Raw genomic sequence first — 15,644 nt, forward strand, 5'->3', positions numbered from 1 at the left:
CACAGTGCAAAGCGCATCTTACGCTTTGCGTCGTTAAACATTGATGAATTTTCATCAAAAGTACCGTCAACAGAATTAGGCTTGCCATTTCGCTGCCAGTATGATGATATCGGTTTATCAATAGGTTGTACTGTTGTCGAGAAAGACGCAGAATGCTGTCTGTAAGTTGGTGGAGCTGACAATGACTCTTTTGGTTCTACGTTTTTCTGATACTTGCTGAGAATATCATCGGCAGTCAATTGTTGAGTAACTAGCCCTTCGTCAAGGGAAGGTAAAGTAGTAGCAGTACCAGGATTTTTGCTGGCATAAACATCATACGATTGGGATTTATGAAAACCCATAAACCTTCCCAAGTTTTCACTTCTTACTTGAACGCGCTTAAACCAACTACGTTTCTTTTTCTCCGAATTAGGTATTGATGAACCACTATTGCGTAAATTATCATTCTCGCTACTACCACTACTAGCAATACTTCCATCACGACTACGATTTTCTGAGGTTAATCCTTGTATTAAAATATTTCTGGAATCCTGTTCTGGTGGTAAATCAGTGCCTAAAGTCCGGTATCCTTCTACAGTAGCCGAATCTTTAGCGTTTGATTTTATACCAGTGTTGTCAATGCTATTGTACTGCAATTTCTTCCATTCAGTCTGATTAGTTAACTGAACAACTTGATTAAGCGCAGCTTGATTTGCACTATTTGAAAATAGTAGTTCTGAGAACTGATCATTGGGTACAGGCTTAACATCAGTTAAGTTTAAGTTCTCGGTGGTACTAGCAATTGAAGGAGCTAGAATTGTTTCGGTATCACGATGCTTGGCATGAGGATCATTACTGCCATCAGTGATACTAGTAGTGACAGAAAAAGACTTATCAGCTGTCGTGCTTGGATCCAATTTGTGATCTTTCTCATCGTTAATAAGACAATTACTGTTAATATCGAATTCGGTTGGTACTGTATTTAATGAATGCTCGTTGCTTATCTTAAGTAAATCTGCCATAATGTCATTGGGTATGGTTTCCTCTTCCGTTTTTAGGGAAGTAAGAAGGTCCACTGATGCGTTTGTTTCCGGTAAAGGTAGTTGTTCGTTGCTCTTTATTTCATGTACAAGAGCACCGTTTTGAGTTGGTACCGTATCTGAAGAAGGTTTAATTGATTCTATCGCCATAGAATTAACAGTATTTTGATAGCTTAATAAGGGAGCTTGCTGAGGGGGTACCGACGTTGATAAAAAATCAAGCAAGTTGGGAGCTTGCTGAGGGGGTGCCGACGTTGATAAAAAATCAAGTAAGTTTACATTATTTTCATTTTTAGTGCTGCCAGAAACGGAAGTAGTGTCGTTAACGGTTACATTTTTATCACCAGTAGCTGAGAAAATATCACTTAATAAATCGCTACCACTATCAACAGGAGTTGATTTAGTGCTGTTATGAGGATTTGAGAAGTTGGTAACCGATACTGAAATATCTTGAGAACCATCGAGTACTCGAGTCGAGCCAGTATTAATGTCTTTATGTGCAATAATGGGAGTGACAACATCTGCCGACTTAATAGAAGGTGATGATACCTCCGATACGGCATTGTTATTAGAAGTAATCTCCATCGATGCAGTCTTTCCAGCATTTCCTGCAGTTTGAAGAAGTATTGAACGACCCGGTGTTTGGTTAGTATTTTCCAGACACAACGCACTTAAAGCACCGATTTCATCCATTATTTGCTGGCTTGAGCCAATGTCACCAATCATGGAATTATTCTTTTGGTCAAGTGATTTTTCGATCATATTGTTTTCTTTATCATTATGATTAGCATGTTTTTTTGCAGGACCAGAAGTACCAACATTATCATTGCTAGAATTTTCTGTATAACTTTCTTCCGATTGGGTTATTACCTGAATAAATAGATTAATGCAATATTACAGCATCTAAATTATCCATTGAAGATACCATCAAAAAACCTGTAATCTATCTAGTACCTGACTCTCAGGGAGAGTGCCAGGCTCGCGTTCGGATGACAAAGAAAAAGAAATAATTAAAACCTTTACAGCCTCGGGTCTCATGATTTTTAATTCTTGCAATTGTTTCATCAAGCTAGCTACAGTCTATGATAGACCAAGAAGGACAATTTTAAAGTGATATCTTGTATTATCTTAGAAACGCAAATTCTTTACAAATAGGTATCTATAGGTTTCTTACTTGCTGACCGTAGCCACTAGAATCCTGCAATTTTAGCGATGGCATAGAGCCTAGTAAAAAGCCATACTGAGGGTTATATATATCGGTTGGTGTCCCCGAATTACTGTTATCGTTAGGCAATTTAGATAGTAGAATCTCTAAAGTGGAACTTTCCCGAATACCATTGTCCATAATAGCGATAATTCTTAGAAACGTTATCTATTTGGGTAAGGATATACAGTACAAGATCAGATCACGAAACATGATTGTTCTAATATCAAATTTTATACGTTTTTTATTGATACAATATGACGAGATATACCACACTAACAAAATATCACTTTAGCACTTTTTAAAAGAATGTAATTGTAGTCATATATCGTAGGATGTAGCTCCTTCATCTAGCAGCGTATTGCAAATTTAGAATTGACTCAACAATACAACTTACCTTCTCTCAAATTAATAAAATCACGAGTAAAAAATCACTACTTACAATATCAATCCAGTTTATAGAAGCTGTATAGATTTAAACTTCCAAAATCACAATTTCTAAAGGTGTATGTCTAAGTTTAGTATATGGTAACTACTTATTAACTAACCAAAGCATTTAGCTGACTTTCGGTTGATAGTAAAGCTGAGCGACGCAAGCCATATAAATTCAGTTGACCTGGTGGATCTAAGCTTACATTTGTATCGTCAATGATATCGTCTAGTAAGCTACTTACACAACCCTAACGCAAGACATAGAATAATCAATCAATCATGTCATTGAATTTTCACTACTATTATAGCTCTGTGCTAGCTACAATAACTAATTTTGAAAGTTTTTCCTTCCTACTGTATATTAATTAAATATACGCGTATGTATTTCTATCATGAAGGTAATTAATACTGCATAGTTGAGTTTCGAATACCATATTCTGATAGACATTTTTAAGCATAAACTATGAATGTCAATTGATCAATACTAAATGGAAATAGACGCGTATAGGCAAAAATAGACATGGCTTCAAATGTAGCCTTGAGATGCTATCAATTTATCAACGCTGAACGTTATGTTTCCATTGTCGTACATACCAGTTCGAAGTAGTTATAAATGTTATCGTGTAAAGGAGGTTTCTTACCACAATCAGCAAAGGATAAAAAGCGCATAACTTTAGCTACTTGTGACATGTTAAAGCGTGCTATATCACTTATACTTGCATCGCCTACTATTCCGTAGCGTTCAGGGTTGACAATAGCAGGGCAAACGTAGAAGTTTAGTAAAAAGTCAATTAGCATCGACTTGATCTGATTTGGTTCCAAGCAGCGGAGGGATTTGAGAGAATTATATAAATGAGACATTAACCATTTAATATTACCAGGAAAGCAGTACATTCTTTGCTTTAAGTTGTGTAGGAATGTTTTACAGATAAGGACTAATCGTTTGCGGCAATTATCCAAATAATTACTCATTGATGTTTCAGCTTTAGGAGTACCAGGTTCACCGAATAATTTTAATTTCTCTTGCTCACTCATACGATATAGTACTTTGTCAGGCTCATATTCGATGTAAGTATCATCTTCGATTAACAATTGTCTGGTCGATTCTTGTAATGCGGCTTTAAGATAGATCTTGGAAGCATTTACACCAGCAACAAATTGCTTAAATAAAATGGTAAATGCGTAATCACCACCTTGAAAGTAGACTTCTAAATGATCATTCGGGAGAATTTGGTAGTCAATTAAGAATTTTAATGTTTGTAAAGCAATTTTTTCGTCTTCGAAGTAGACACAATCAGCGAAAACAACGTGGAAAAGTAACGTCGCTAAGTGCAATGTGTCATAGCCTAAGCGATCACAACCGGCCAAAATACGAGCACATAACCGAGGATTCTGGCGCAACTGATACAGAAATTCACTGTATTTAGTCTCGTTAACGCCTAAACTTTTATACCCATCAATAAATTGTGAAGCATCAAGTAGATTAGCTAAATGATAACATTGCGATGGTGTTAATTCACTGCCAACGGATAAGATACGTTCAATATTGAGCCAATGTTCCTTAGTGATCCATGATTGTTGGCATAATTGATCTGCTTTTTGCCTTATAAGTTGATTCAGTTGATGAATATTGTCTTTTTCACTAGTAATAAAAGAGTGTTCTGATTTTAACTTTTCTTGAAGTTTTTGTAACCGAATCGCCGCCATCGTAGCCACAATGCCGCTGGCCTTTCCATACAATCGAGGAGTTCTTGTTATCGAGAACGCAAGAGCTCCCAATGCCCAATTAGCCCGTTAATAACACAATACTACAGTGCGTAGAGTACAGTACAAGAGACTGACATTCACATTTTCCAGTACTGTACACTGTACAGTACAGTACAATACTGTAGTCCCAACCCGATTATGGCCAGTATACTGTACACTGTACACTGTACACAATACTCGCGGCCTTCGCCTTCAACGTAATCCAGTTGTTGTGTACTGGAGTCAGGTCTAACTGGAGGTATCGTTTACCTCTATGAACTACTGTGCAAATTTGTCAAATGTACATCCACACTCATCGACTACTCCAAAATAAGGCCTTATTTAAGGAATCCACGACGTACACTGTACTGTATTTTAGAGTGAAGAGAAATCCTGATATCATCCTCAACTTAAAAAGGGATATTTGGCTCAGTACACTATAGACCTGTATCTGTTTTAATGCAATTAAGCACTGTATCAGGACTTCTCTTAATGCTGCGCTGTGCTGAAAAACATCCAACAGCAACTGTACTACTCTACGTACAGACTAATTTAATCACTGTTTTGCAGTCGAACAAATAATTCTAAATATACGTTGTGGTCAGCGTAATAATAAAAGCCGTCGTTTTTTTCACAATCAATAAAGAGAGTACAGTAGAAAGGATTGAGTAGCTAGTTTACTCTTACATCTACTTGGACTACTGTATATTTATTGAGTGTACTGTACAATTGTACATTGTACATGTGCAAATTTACTGTCTCATTTGGCTAAAGTCAAGAAAATGAGCACATTTTCAATCACGTCATACCATACAGTCTTAGCATCTACACTGTCTATGCAAGAATTATGAAGGCACATAGCAATAATTTCTATCAACTTTGCCATCTAAAAATCGAAAAGAATTAAGCCTCACTAGGAATTTATGGTCATTAATCAGGGACTCCACAATAGGATTGATTGTATGGAGCACTGTAATACAGTACCGACTGTACCGTACATTGACTGTACTGTACGCTATGATATTCAGCTTTATATTTGTATAATTTTTATATTACATTTTGATTCACTCTCGTGATTTTAGGGCACCTTAATAAAAATAGTACTCTGATTCGAACTGGTTCACACTGTACTGTACTGTACATCCAAATGAGCTGGCGATTTAGTTTCCTCCAACGGAGTACAGTATACAGTACAATTTCAGTGGTGGCGTATAGTAGAATGACCAGAAAAATGATAAGCCCTCATTTTGCACTCAACAGTTCTCGTCCTCTCTTACTACTGTAGTGTGTACACTGTACAGTAGGTCGATTTTGATCATCACATCGCGTCTATCATGTGACCCATAAGGACGAAGAAAGATACTGAGGTTGAGTGATTCACTGTAATGGAACTGATGTCAGTGTAAAGCAATAACTTTACAGTATCAGTTTGTCGTTTCCAATCGCTGTTAATTTCATTTACTCCAATCCCAAAACTACTTGCAACTCAGGTCTACAGTACTTGCAAGTACGGTAGCTGTCCCCATGATCCGGTCCAGTTCAGTCCAGTTCAGTCCAGTTCAGTCCAGAGTCTTGCAAGTACAGCACTGTAGCTAGTAGTAGCAGGTAGCAAGGTAGGCAAGGTTGGCAAAGCTACGGAAGCCTGTAAATAATTCTCCAAGTTGAAGAAAATTCATCAAAATGGAAAACCGAACAAACTCAGCACAATGGATCATCCCATTTCTCTTCTTGGCTTGTTCGATTCAATTCGTATGCGGAAAACAATCCACAAGACAAGTGAGTCAATACCACAAATAACCTGATAGACGAATACACTTAATTAATTAAACTGTATGCACACTGTACAGTACTGTATATTATACCAGTACAAACGTTGAATTACTCATACTTACTAGACGCGTATTTTGATATTGTCTTATTCAGCATAGTAGTGAACGTTGGCTAACCTTGAAATTAAAATATTTCAATTATTGGCCAGTTAATTCATCCTCGTTTCTCCTAGGATAAAATAAACAGATATGGTAGAGAAGGATAATGTACAATTGGTTTGTTACTTCTCACCTTTGACAACTCATCATTCATACTGTACAGTAGACTGAGCAGTGACAACCGATCTTTTGACCAATTTACTACTGTATTTGTTGATGTGCTGACTAGCTTACTTTTAAGCTAATAGTCTCCTTTTGGGGCAGTTTTCATCATAGACCATAAAAATATTGAACGTTTATGCTCGCCTATTCTGCATTTCAGTCTCATGCTCGACTAGACTCCGTTAACGTCAAGAAGAGAATCTTATACCATGCCAGTGCTACTTACAGTACAGCGCCTCACATTCGTATATGTTACAGTCTCTATATGATTTGAGTGTATAATATATATTTTTCGACAACGGACTTATTTTGTGTCCAATGTTAACTGTAGTAATGAAATTTGCTGAAAGTTGCACTCCTTATAAGACTGTTGTAATTCTATGATGCTGTGTAAAATACTCCTGTCAAATGCAGATACTCCTATTGTGTAACTTACTCATATAAATAAATTCACACTGTAGATTAGCATGGAATACAATCCAGGTTGCCCTAAAGAAATTTGCTCAACATCGACTGGAAATACATCAATTAATTTGATACATGTCATGGCTAAAAATCCATATAATAATGGTCACGATATCCACTACGTATGGAGTACTATTGGTTCGCCTGCAGTATTAATCGCTTATACAGTCAAGTCGACTGAAATAAAAATTGATTGGGCCAAGTTCATTTCCGGTAAAGGTGTAAAGTAATACTTTGACATCGCAATTTCTATCATTGAGCATTTTGATTCATTATATATTTGTATTACGAAATAGTCTTCCTAAGCGAATTGCTCTACTTAAATGCTAAACTTTAGTTGAGCGTTTACTTTTAAGTTTTACATATTCAACTCTTTCCGTAGCGCAAACGCATGATCTCAACGTATCAGCAGCATAATTACTCCAATCGTAGACTGGGGCTTTGTAATCTTCTGTTCTACACATATTTTTAGATGTTTCATTCCTCTGCGATTTAAAATAACTGCAAAGTCTATGATATGGAATCTGTAATCTTGAATCACAATCTTATACATTCTATCATTCTGCTATGATGCATGTTGCTATATCTTTCATTTTGGTAGATGGCACGCTTTTGAAAGATAGCGTTCACTTGCAAAGTGATAGTACAGCTAAATTAATGTCACTTAATATTCCTTATTGCAGACAATCCTGCGAACTCTATTACATTTGATCCGGAACCTTTCTACACTTCTGGCATGCAACTAACGCACTTAATAGAATTTGTTGATGTTAATGATACAGCAAGATTGAATAGTAGTGCTGAGATACACATGTATCCATTTCATGATATGCTATGGGATAGTACATCTTGGGTTAATAGCGAAAAATCTGATGGAAGAGTAAATTTCACAACTGAATACGGAACAAACACAAATGGTAGCATTCTGCTCTCGGTGTGTGTAACTTTATTAAATGTCTCATGAATTTGATGTAATGCAAGTACTATATATGAATCTATTATTTAAACGTGATAATTATTACTTAACATTTTTCTTTAACCGTAAGTATCCATTTTAGTTCTTCTTATTATAAAGGCTAATAATTTGTTTAAATGTTATAGTTTGACGCAGGGAAATCGAAAGAAAGAATCAGTCGCTTACCTTTTCTAATGATCACCTCTAATTCATCAGCAGTTGATTTAGCTCTTCATAACCTGTCGACTATCAGCAATCATTCTCGTTTCGGGCTTGAAATGATGTTTGTTAATAGTTATACTCAGAAACCTAGTAAATTTAAAAGCTATCGTTCTATTGATGACGAATACTGCCCTGCTGTTTTTACAATGATTGATGTTAATTTATATGGAGAAGGTATTGGTTTTGAAGTTTAACATTGTTCTATAGTTCTTACAATTAAACTCCAATAAAGATGTTACTAGAATCAATTTCTTAAATATTTCTTCTAACAATATAGATGCTTCGAACGGTAGTTATTGCCAGTTCAGACCTGTCTGTTACGTCAATCCGCATCGGGCATTGAGTGGACAGAAAGAAGTACAGTATTACGAATTCGTACAAGCATCGATCCTGCCGCATGGCATTTTAACCGCATTTTACGGAGAACAAGATATTAATATATACGGCATGAATATAACATTTGGTCAGAAGAAAGATGGATTTTACGTTGCTACCCAATTCACATCATGGTATTTTGCCATTGTACTCGATCTCATACGTATATTTTATGTAGTCAAGCTAGAGAATAGTTCATTGTAACTTACGTGTAGATCTCTGTCGGACATAGAATATTAGGCAAAAATCGGGTATTGCTAATTATTAATGACAAGTATTTTTCGATTTACAGGACGAGTACGTTTGGTTTTGGAATACCGCCGGTTGAAAAATTATCACTAGCAATTATCATGATAATAAGTGTTGGCTTGGGAGCACCCGTAGTTCTACTAATCTTTGGTGGAATCGGAGTCTTTATAAAAGCTCGAAGGAAGCAGTATAGTCGTTTAGAAAGTGTAAAACAAGACATCATAACGTAATGTTGGCAAGGCTTGGACACAATTGTAGTAAGATTAACGATTGTAACTCTTGTGGATTTTTAAGTAGAGTAGCTTAATTATATATCAAAATTATATCAAGGCCAGGGCCGTCAAATAGCCAAATTATTTTCAATGTGTACTGAAAATTGTGATTGCATTATAAATTTTTGCAACTATGAAATTATTAAATAATGTTTTATTCAAATTTACTTAAATAGTCAAAGAAATTTATAGAAATTTCAGCTTTAGCTATAGGCAATCTTTATGATATATGTACATATTTATAGACTTGTCGAATAAGAAATCATAGCGAATTGCCATATAAAACCGCTAATCGTGATTCTATATTTACAGTATTGCACGCAGGTTTAGAGGTATCTTAGGTTAATTACGTATACTTTTTGTAGCCTGTTATCATTTTTATCTTTACGATACTAATCTCAAAAATGTAATATCTCTGCGTAAAATGTAGTACTGAAAGGATCAATACGGTATCGCCGATGAAATATTGATTTTACGGGCAGTAAATTAGCTACCATCACTTCCGTTGATTGTACAGAAGCGAACCGTAAAAATAAAATAAAGGATTCGAGGCTAAACAGTCCAGACATTGTATAAGAACCAAGCTTCAAGTGTTCAGTATCTAAGACCAGACTTATTCTGCTTACTTACAAACCTAAGGAAATACAATATAATTTCATTGATGTATGATAAACACTTGATAGATAACTCATACAAGGGCCTTACTTATCGAGAACTTCCCAAAATCTTAAAGCACAAGCACGATCTAAATGGCGTTTATGGCGGCTAATCTTTATGGCGAGATCCAGACAAAATATTAAATTACAGATCACATTGCTTTCAAATTAGAATAATTACTAATAGTAATCAACCTGTAATATATGCACGTCCCACTTCTGAATATTAGTGTCCATGCGGGAGTCTTCAAATTTCAGGTGAAAGCCCCTCACTATCAAATACGTAAATTAATTAAACACTGTTATAAAACTGAATTTAAATCTTTATAATCGAAGATTGCAAGTATGAATTCACAAGCCTACCTTTCGCAAAGATATTCACAGGCGAGTTATCAGTCTGTAACCAAGGCCAACCCTTAAATTGCCATGTAGGTCCTTGTACAAAAACTGCAACGACTCTTTCCCTAAATACGATGCAAAAAATAAAGTACTATGACAAAATACACTCCAGTTTTATCTAGTAAATTGTCTATTACCAATCGTTCTTTTGCAGCTTATTAACGTTGTCGATAACTTTAAATGGGATAGTTACAGAAGTATTCCCTAAATCCCTTTTACGCTGCACTAGCACTTCACTTTCACGATGCGCACCTTTTGCTTTCTTCTCGTCATTACTTATGAATCTTTAATTAAGTTTTGTAATAATAAAACATTGAACGAGAGGTTATCAATATTATACGGTAAATCTCAACACAGCAAAATGAGATCATACTAACTTGAACTCTTGTAGAAAATCTTTCACGTTAAGAAGTGTAATTGTAGATGTTGCAGTAGCAGGTACAATAATAATAGGCGTTCTCGATTCTACGGCATACACAGAAGCATGACAATCGAGTTAATTAGGAAGCCGCATTAAGTTTTTGTTTCAATTACCAGCAATTATCTTATTAGAAATCATTTACCTCTTTTTGTGTGTCCAGATTTAGGTTGATTAGCTAAACATTCGAAAAATATCATGATATCAAGTCTCTTTTTAATAATACTGATTACGCCCATTAGTTATTACCTGAAAGGGGCTTGGCAACAGACACGGGCATTTCTTTCTGTGAATGGTCGGGCCTTCGCTTTGCTCCAGCTACGCCAGCCTATAAAGTACCAAAAGAATTAATCGATCATAAGGGTGACCAAGTCAATTAGAAGAAAAAAATATGTACTGTATGTAGCATACGTATATAAAACAAATATGAACCTACCGTTACAGATTGAAAGTTCATTCCACGATATGTACCCATGGTATCGATTTTAAAACCTTCCGTTTCTGTACGAGCAATTTTATATATTCATTAGATAGCTCGTTTGGGCAATTCCATATTAATAAATTTTTGAGTTGTTTGTAAGTTCTTACCTTCTTTCCCAGCAAATCTTTCCTGATCGTAACGACTGTATGGTATAGGAGCAACAGATTTCTTTGGAGGAGGCTCCTACAAAGTCAAAAGATGATTTGAATAATTCTGGTCTTAGTAAACAAATTACTTTCACATTGTTTCGGTAATTTCTTTCGTAGCTACCGTAGGAGGTGGTGTTTTGTGATTATGATTAAGATTACGTCCTTGTTCCCTTAATTGTATGTTAGTTATGACGTCCAGAATATTTGTGAATGACTAAGACAAACAGAGAGAATCAATCAGTACATTAAATTTCGATATAGCAAATTTATAAAAATGACTCCTGTGAAAATCGAAAAGCAGCTTACCTTTTTAGCTGATCGCATAACCGTTTCACGGGTTCTAACTACTTTTTCTTTGCTAATAATATCTTTGCTAACATCTACCTCTGCATCAGCGAAACTTCTTTGTTCCTGTAAAAAGTATCTTTATTGAACTCGAGTATAATAAATCATTAAAATTTAGTATTGATTTCTTTACTATTTCTGTTATTGTGTCATCCTTAATAGTTTCACGCTTGTGAGCAATTCTTTTAGCTTTAAGAGCAGCAATCTTTTCCGCAGATATTCTTTCACTCAATGGTCTATATGTATACCAAATGAAGATTCATTAAGATAGATGAGATAAATAACAGCCATAAGTAATGCATATTAAAACATCGGTAGTACCGAAGTTGATTCGTTGTTACTACTTTATCTTTAACATTTGCCTCCAAGCGAGACTCAAGACGATTCTATAATATCAGAAGTATTGCTATTAGTTAATAGTAAAATACCCAAATACACATGATCCCTGCATGCAGTAAAAATTAAATCAATCGCAGCTTCATGGTAAAATAATAATGCTAAAGGATTGATATCAATAATCATATTTAATTCATACTATAGTATAATAATAATTAGAATATAAGTATTGGAAGATTAATTTTAGACCTTATCTACTTTAACATCTTCGTCAGTCTTCACACGCTTTAAAGTGTCTGAGTTGGTTCCTTCGTCTACAGATCGCTTAACTTAAAAATTGATATTAAATAGCCAGTTCAGTATTATATCATAAAAGAAAAGGAATCAATTAAATACATGACATGGCTGTTATAAATCAGGACTATGCTTGCAATATAACTACCTTGAGGCAAGGGAGCAGCTGGAACGACATGTTGCTGGCCAAGTTCTAAAGGAGCACTTTTATCTATGCTAGCAGATACAGATGTCTCACCATTCAGGTATGCAAGCAAATCCTACAGACAATATTTAAAAATTTTGAGATAGTGATGGCAATTTAACAAGTCAGGAGTTATATAGCAAGGGCCAGTAATGAAAGAAAATCTATCAGTAAGTATATGTAATCATAAGTATAGCAACAAAGTTGTGCAACCTACTTTTCTATCGGGACGGGAAACAAGTGGTATTCCAGCAGCCTGTAAATAATGCGAGGTTAAGATTGAAAATACTGTAGGCAATCGATATATTACATTGCATGTAAGAATAAAGTAAAACTTGAGAAATTTTGTTATAGAAACAGTATAGTACCTATGGGTATAACATAGCGAAGAATACTGCATGCATGAGCAATAACGTAATTACAATAATTTAAAATTTAGTCGGAGTGGGGTTCCAGAAGACTACTGTAATATAAAATTTAACCCTCATCAAGCAAAGCAACACTGCTAGCATTAACTCATTAGCCCTCTAACATATCAACCAAATTTCAATCATTGTCTATATGCAATATTCAAGTTGCATAAGTAGCACAGAATAGTAGCTAGTATAGCTCCAGTAGCAGGCTAGAGCAAAAGCATAGTACAAAATTGAATTTCTAACGGCCGGAGCGAACTTCTGTTCAATGACTTTTTGTTCATGGAATTTCATCATGTTCACATTCTAACATTAGCATATGACTATAATCTACTAGCTATAATGTTACTGAAAAACTTTTAGAGATCAAAATGATATCAACTGCAAAATAGGCCATACTCACAATTGCTTTCTGAGCGTACACTGAATGACTTATGTCGACGTTTTTGAGTAGAAACACCAGGGAGGCCAAGGTGTAGTATTCCTTCGTTGCACCATCACGGCCAGTACTAACACATTGGATGCAAAGTTAGCCATTAGTAATCACCATTGTAAAAAATAAATCATTATGAATCAAGCTTAAGTTAATGAAATGATAACACAGGAAGTGTTTAGGCTGTAGAGCATAAATTTCAACGGTAGCAACTCTATTTGCAGACGTCAACCCGTCTTAATTGAATATAGCAAACTATTTTAAGTGTATTTAATTGAACTCAATATCATTCTGGAGTGCTATCGTGATTACCCATATTTTAAATAATTGGTATTTGTGAATTTTGACCAAGAATAGTCACCAAATATAATTCTTTCATCAGTTTCAATGACATCTTTCTTTTCAATATTGTACAGCCGCAAAAAGGACAAGCAGTCCGCCATAATGGAGTTCAACTGGCGTGTGTAAAGCGCGATCAACTGGATAAAAGAATCTGGAGGTCCTTTCCATCAGTACAGAACAGTACGGTACTGTACCAGTCTGCTGCTGTACTGTACTGTACCGGCATGGACCACTAGAAGTATACTGTACTGTAGAGTGACTGTACGGTAGCGTACAGTGTACAGTATATTTCTAGTGGTCCAGTACAGTGCATAGTGCACAGTGACTTCTCACTCCAAATGCACTACACTACTGCTAATAACTGATACTGCTACCATTTGTGTAGTGGGTTTCCGCTTATCGTACAGTACGCGGTCTTTTTCTGATGACAAAAATTGAAATTGGCTGCTTTTTCAACAAATTATATATCAATCGATAGTAAAAGAGTTGAATTACACCATTCCTCATGAAGATTCTCGTACAATGTCTAATTTTCTTCATAACTATTGAATTAAAAATAGTAGCAGTCGCCTCGATGCAACAAAAACAGAAATCCTCTACTGTAATGTGTAGCAGACTGCTACAAACATGCGTAGCGTATTTTCCCCTCAGTATTACAGTACTGTACTGTAGAGTGTACACTGTACAGTACTGTACTGTACTGTACTGTCTGTCTGTACATACCTGGACTCCTGGAGCCAAACCGGACAGACTCTTCGGATAGACGGACTTTGCATACTAGATGCAACTGAAAATGTCGGAAAACAGTTACTTAGTAGTTAGTACGGATCTTCCGTGCCTGTTTTCTAAATCACTCCTATTAATTTAAATAACATTGATGATCTAAAGCTACTGCTTCCAAGCAGAGTTTAGTAACAGGCAATAAAATACAATACAAAATTGCTTAATTTAGAAAAAATCAGTCAATTCAGAATCGACTGTTTGTATACTAAAGTACTGTTATAATGAAATGTTTTGACACAATTTATTGACCATAGTTGGCTAAATGTCTGTCCGTCCAAGATTGTGTCCAGTCCAGGTATTTTTCTAGTAGTGCATGACTGTACACTGTACAGACTTGTACAGTACCGTAAATACAACAGTGTTATACAGTACAATTTCCTTCCTATTCACTCAGAAATCCAAAGTGAATTCAGCTCGCCGAATCCTACTCCAATCCGAAATCCACTGTCTACATTTCCTCAAATCCCACTCCAATCGGAGTATACTACTGTCATTACTGTAGTTTGTAACAACAACATATACTATAGGTCACTGCCCTAAACTAGCTATGACAGTCTATTAAGCATTGCGTTGAGTATTCGAGTAGAAACCGGCCATGCTCTTCGTTTTGCTACTCTTTGATGAAAAAGTTTTACCCTACAAGCATGCTGATCGTAGAGCCTTTTTTACTATCTATTAACAATCATCTACTAGTATTACAATGAGCATACTATACATCACTGAAACGGCTATATGATTCATTGTACATGCACCAGGTAAAAGCGCTTATGGTTATGATGCAATGAATGAATCAATCAATCATATGAGCTGTTGCGACGGTGGGCTACAACCTTGTCAAAATATCATTTTGCTTCGTTACTAAAACTCAATAATTTGATATATAATTGTTATTTCTGTGTTTACCTGATTCTAAAAATAACAAACTTTCAATAATACGATGCTTGTGTAGGTCTAAATGTCCCTAAAATACTGCAATGCGATGTGTACGATCTTCGTACATTGCCCTTAACATAAAATACTGTCATACTGCCAATGCACTGAGTACAATCTAGTCTGGGCATAGTTCGGATTAATACTACTGTAGAACGAGTTACGCACAAGATTTGTATCAAACTTAACCTATTTATTGATCCTACTGTAAAATTGCAAAAAGCATTTAGCAGCAGTAAATAAGAAGGAAAAAACTATAATAATTAATAGATAAATATGAGGTAGGCGGTGAGTGATAGCACGGAGTATAAAGTATATAGCATAAAGCTAAGCGAAAATAACTTGAACACATTAAAACTCATAGTAAACATTTGCTACATAATTATCACGTTAGCGTATTAAAAGATAGATATGTTCGAAATCGTATTAACAAAGCATGATTATAAACAAGT

General features: G+C 35.4%; 3 protein-coding genes across 3 annotated transcripts; 1 reads left to right on the forward strand and 2 right to left on the reverse strand.

Annotated features, from left to right (window-relative positions):
• Nucleotides 1-3,225: 3,225 nt before the first annotated feature.
• On the reverse strand, nt 3,226-4,362 carry TRIADDRAFT_21224 (uncharacterized protein; the record flags this gene model as incomplete). The annotated part of the gene is made up of 1 exon (XM_002109826.1): nt 3,226-4,362. One exon carries the CDS (start codon nt 4,360-4,362, stop codon nt 3,226-3,228), a length of 1,137 nt encoding a protein of 378 aa, XP_002109862.1.
• Nucleotides 4,363-6,081: 1,719 nt separating this feature from the next.
• TRIADDRAFT_53179 (uncharacterized protein) lies at nt 6,082-8,987 on the forward strand (the record flags this gene model as incomplete). Its single annotated transcript, XM_002109258.1, has 6 exons — nt 6,082-6,177; nt 6,953-7,169; nt 7,640-7,890; nt 8,058-8,307; nt 8,411-8,642; nt 8,801-8,987. The coding sequence occupies 6 exons, from the start codon at nt 6,082-6,084 to the stop codon at nt 8,985-8,987; spliced, it is 1,233 nt and encodes a 410-aa protein (XP_002109294.1).
• A 636-nt stretch (nt 8,988-9,623) lies between these two features.
• TRIADDRAFT_53180 (uncharacterized protein) lies at nt 9,624-13,580 on the reverse strand (the record flags this gene model as incomplete). The annotated part of the gene is made up of 19 exons (XM_002109827.1): nt 9,624-9,663; nt 9,735-9,799; nt 9,881-9,957; nt 10,049-10,149; nt 10,222-10,368; nt 10,462-10,549; nt 10,648-10,680; nt 10,752-10,830; nt 10,939-11,003; nt 11,091-11,166; nt 11,254-11,346; nt 11,439-11,543; nt 11,611-11,713; nt 11,799-11,863; nt 12,063-12,142; nt 12,256-12,367; nt 12,509-12,547; nt 13,108-13,213; nt 13,450-13,580. 19 exons carry the CDS (start codon nt 13,578-13,580, stop codon nt 9,624-9,626), a joined length of 1,605 nt encoding a protein of 534 aa, XP_002109863.1.
• Nucleotides 13,581-15,644: the final 2,064 nt, after the last annotated feature.

The sequence above is a fragment of the Trichoplax adhaerens genome, genomic scaffold, assembly GCF_000150275.1.
Source record: "Trichoplax adhaerens TRIADscaffold_2 genomic scaffold, whole genome shotgun sequence".
Taxonomy (NCBI): domain Eukaryota; kingdom Metazoa; phylum Placozoa; class Uniplacotomia; order Trichoplacea; family Trichoplacidae; genus Trichoplax; species Trichoplax adhaerens.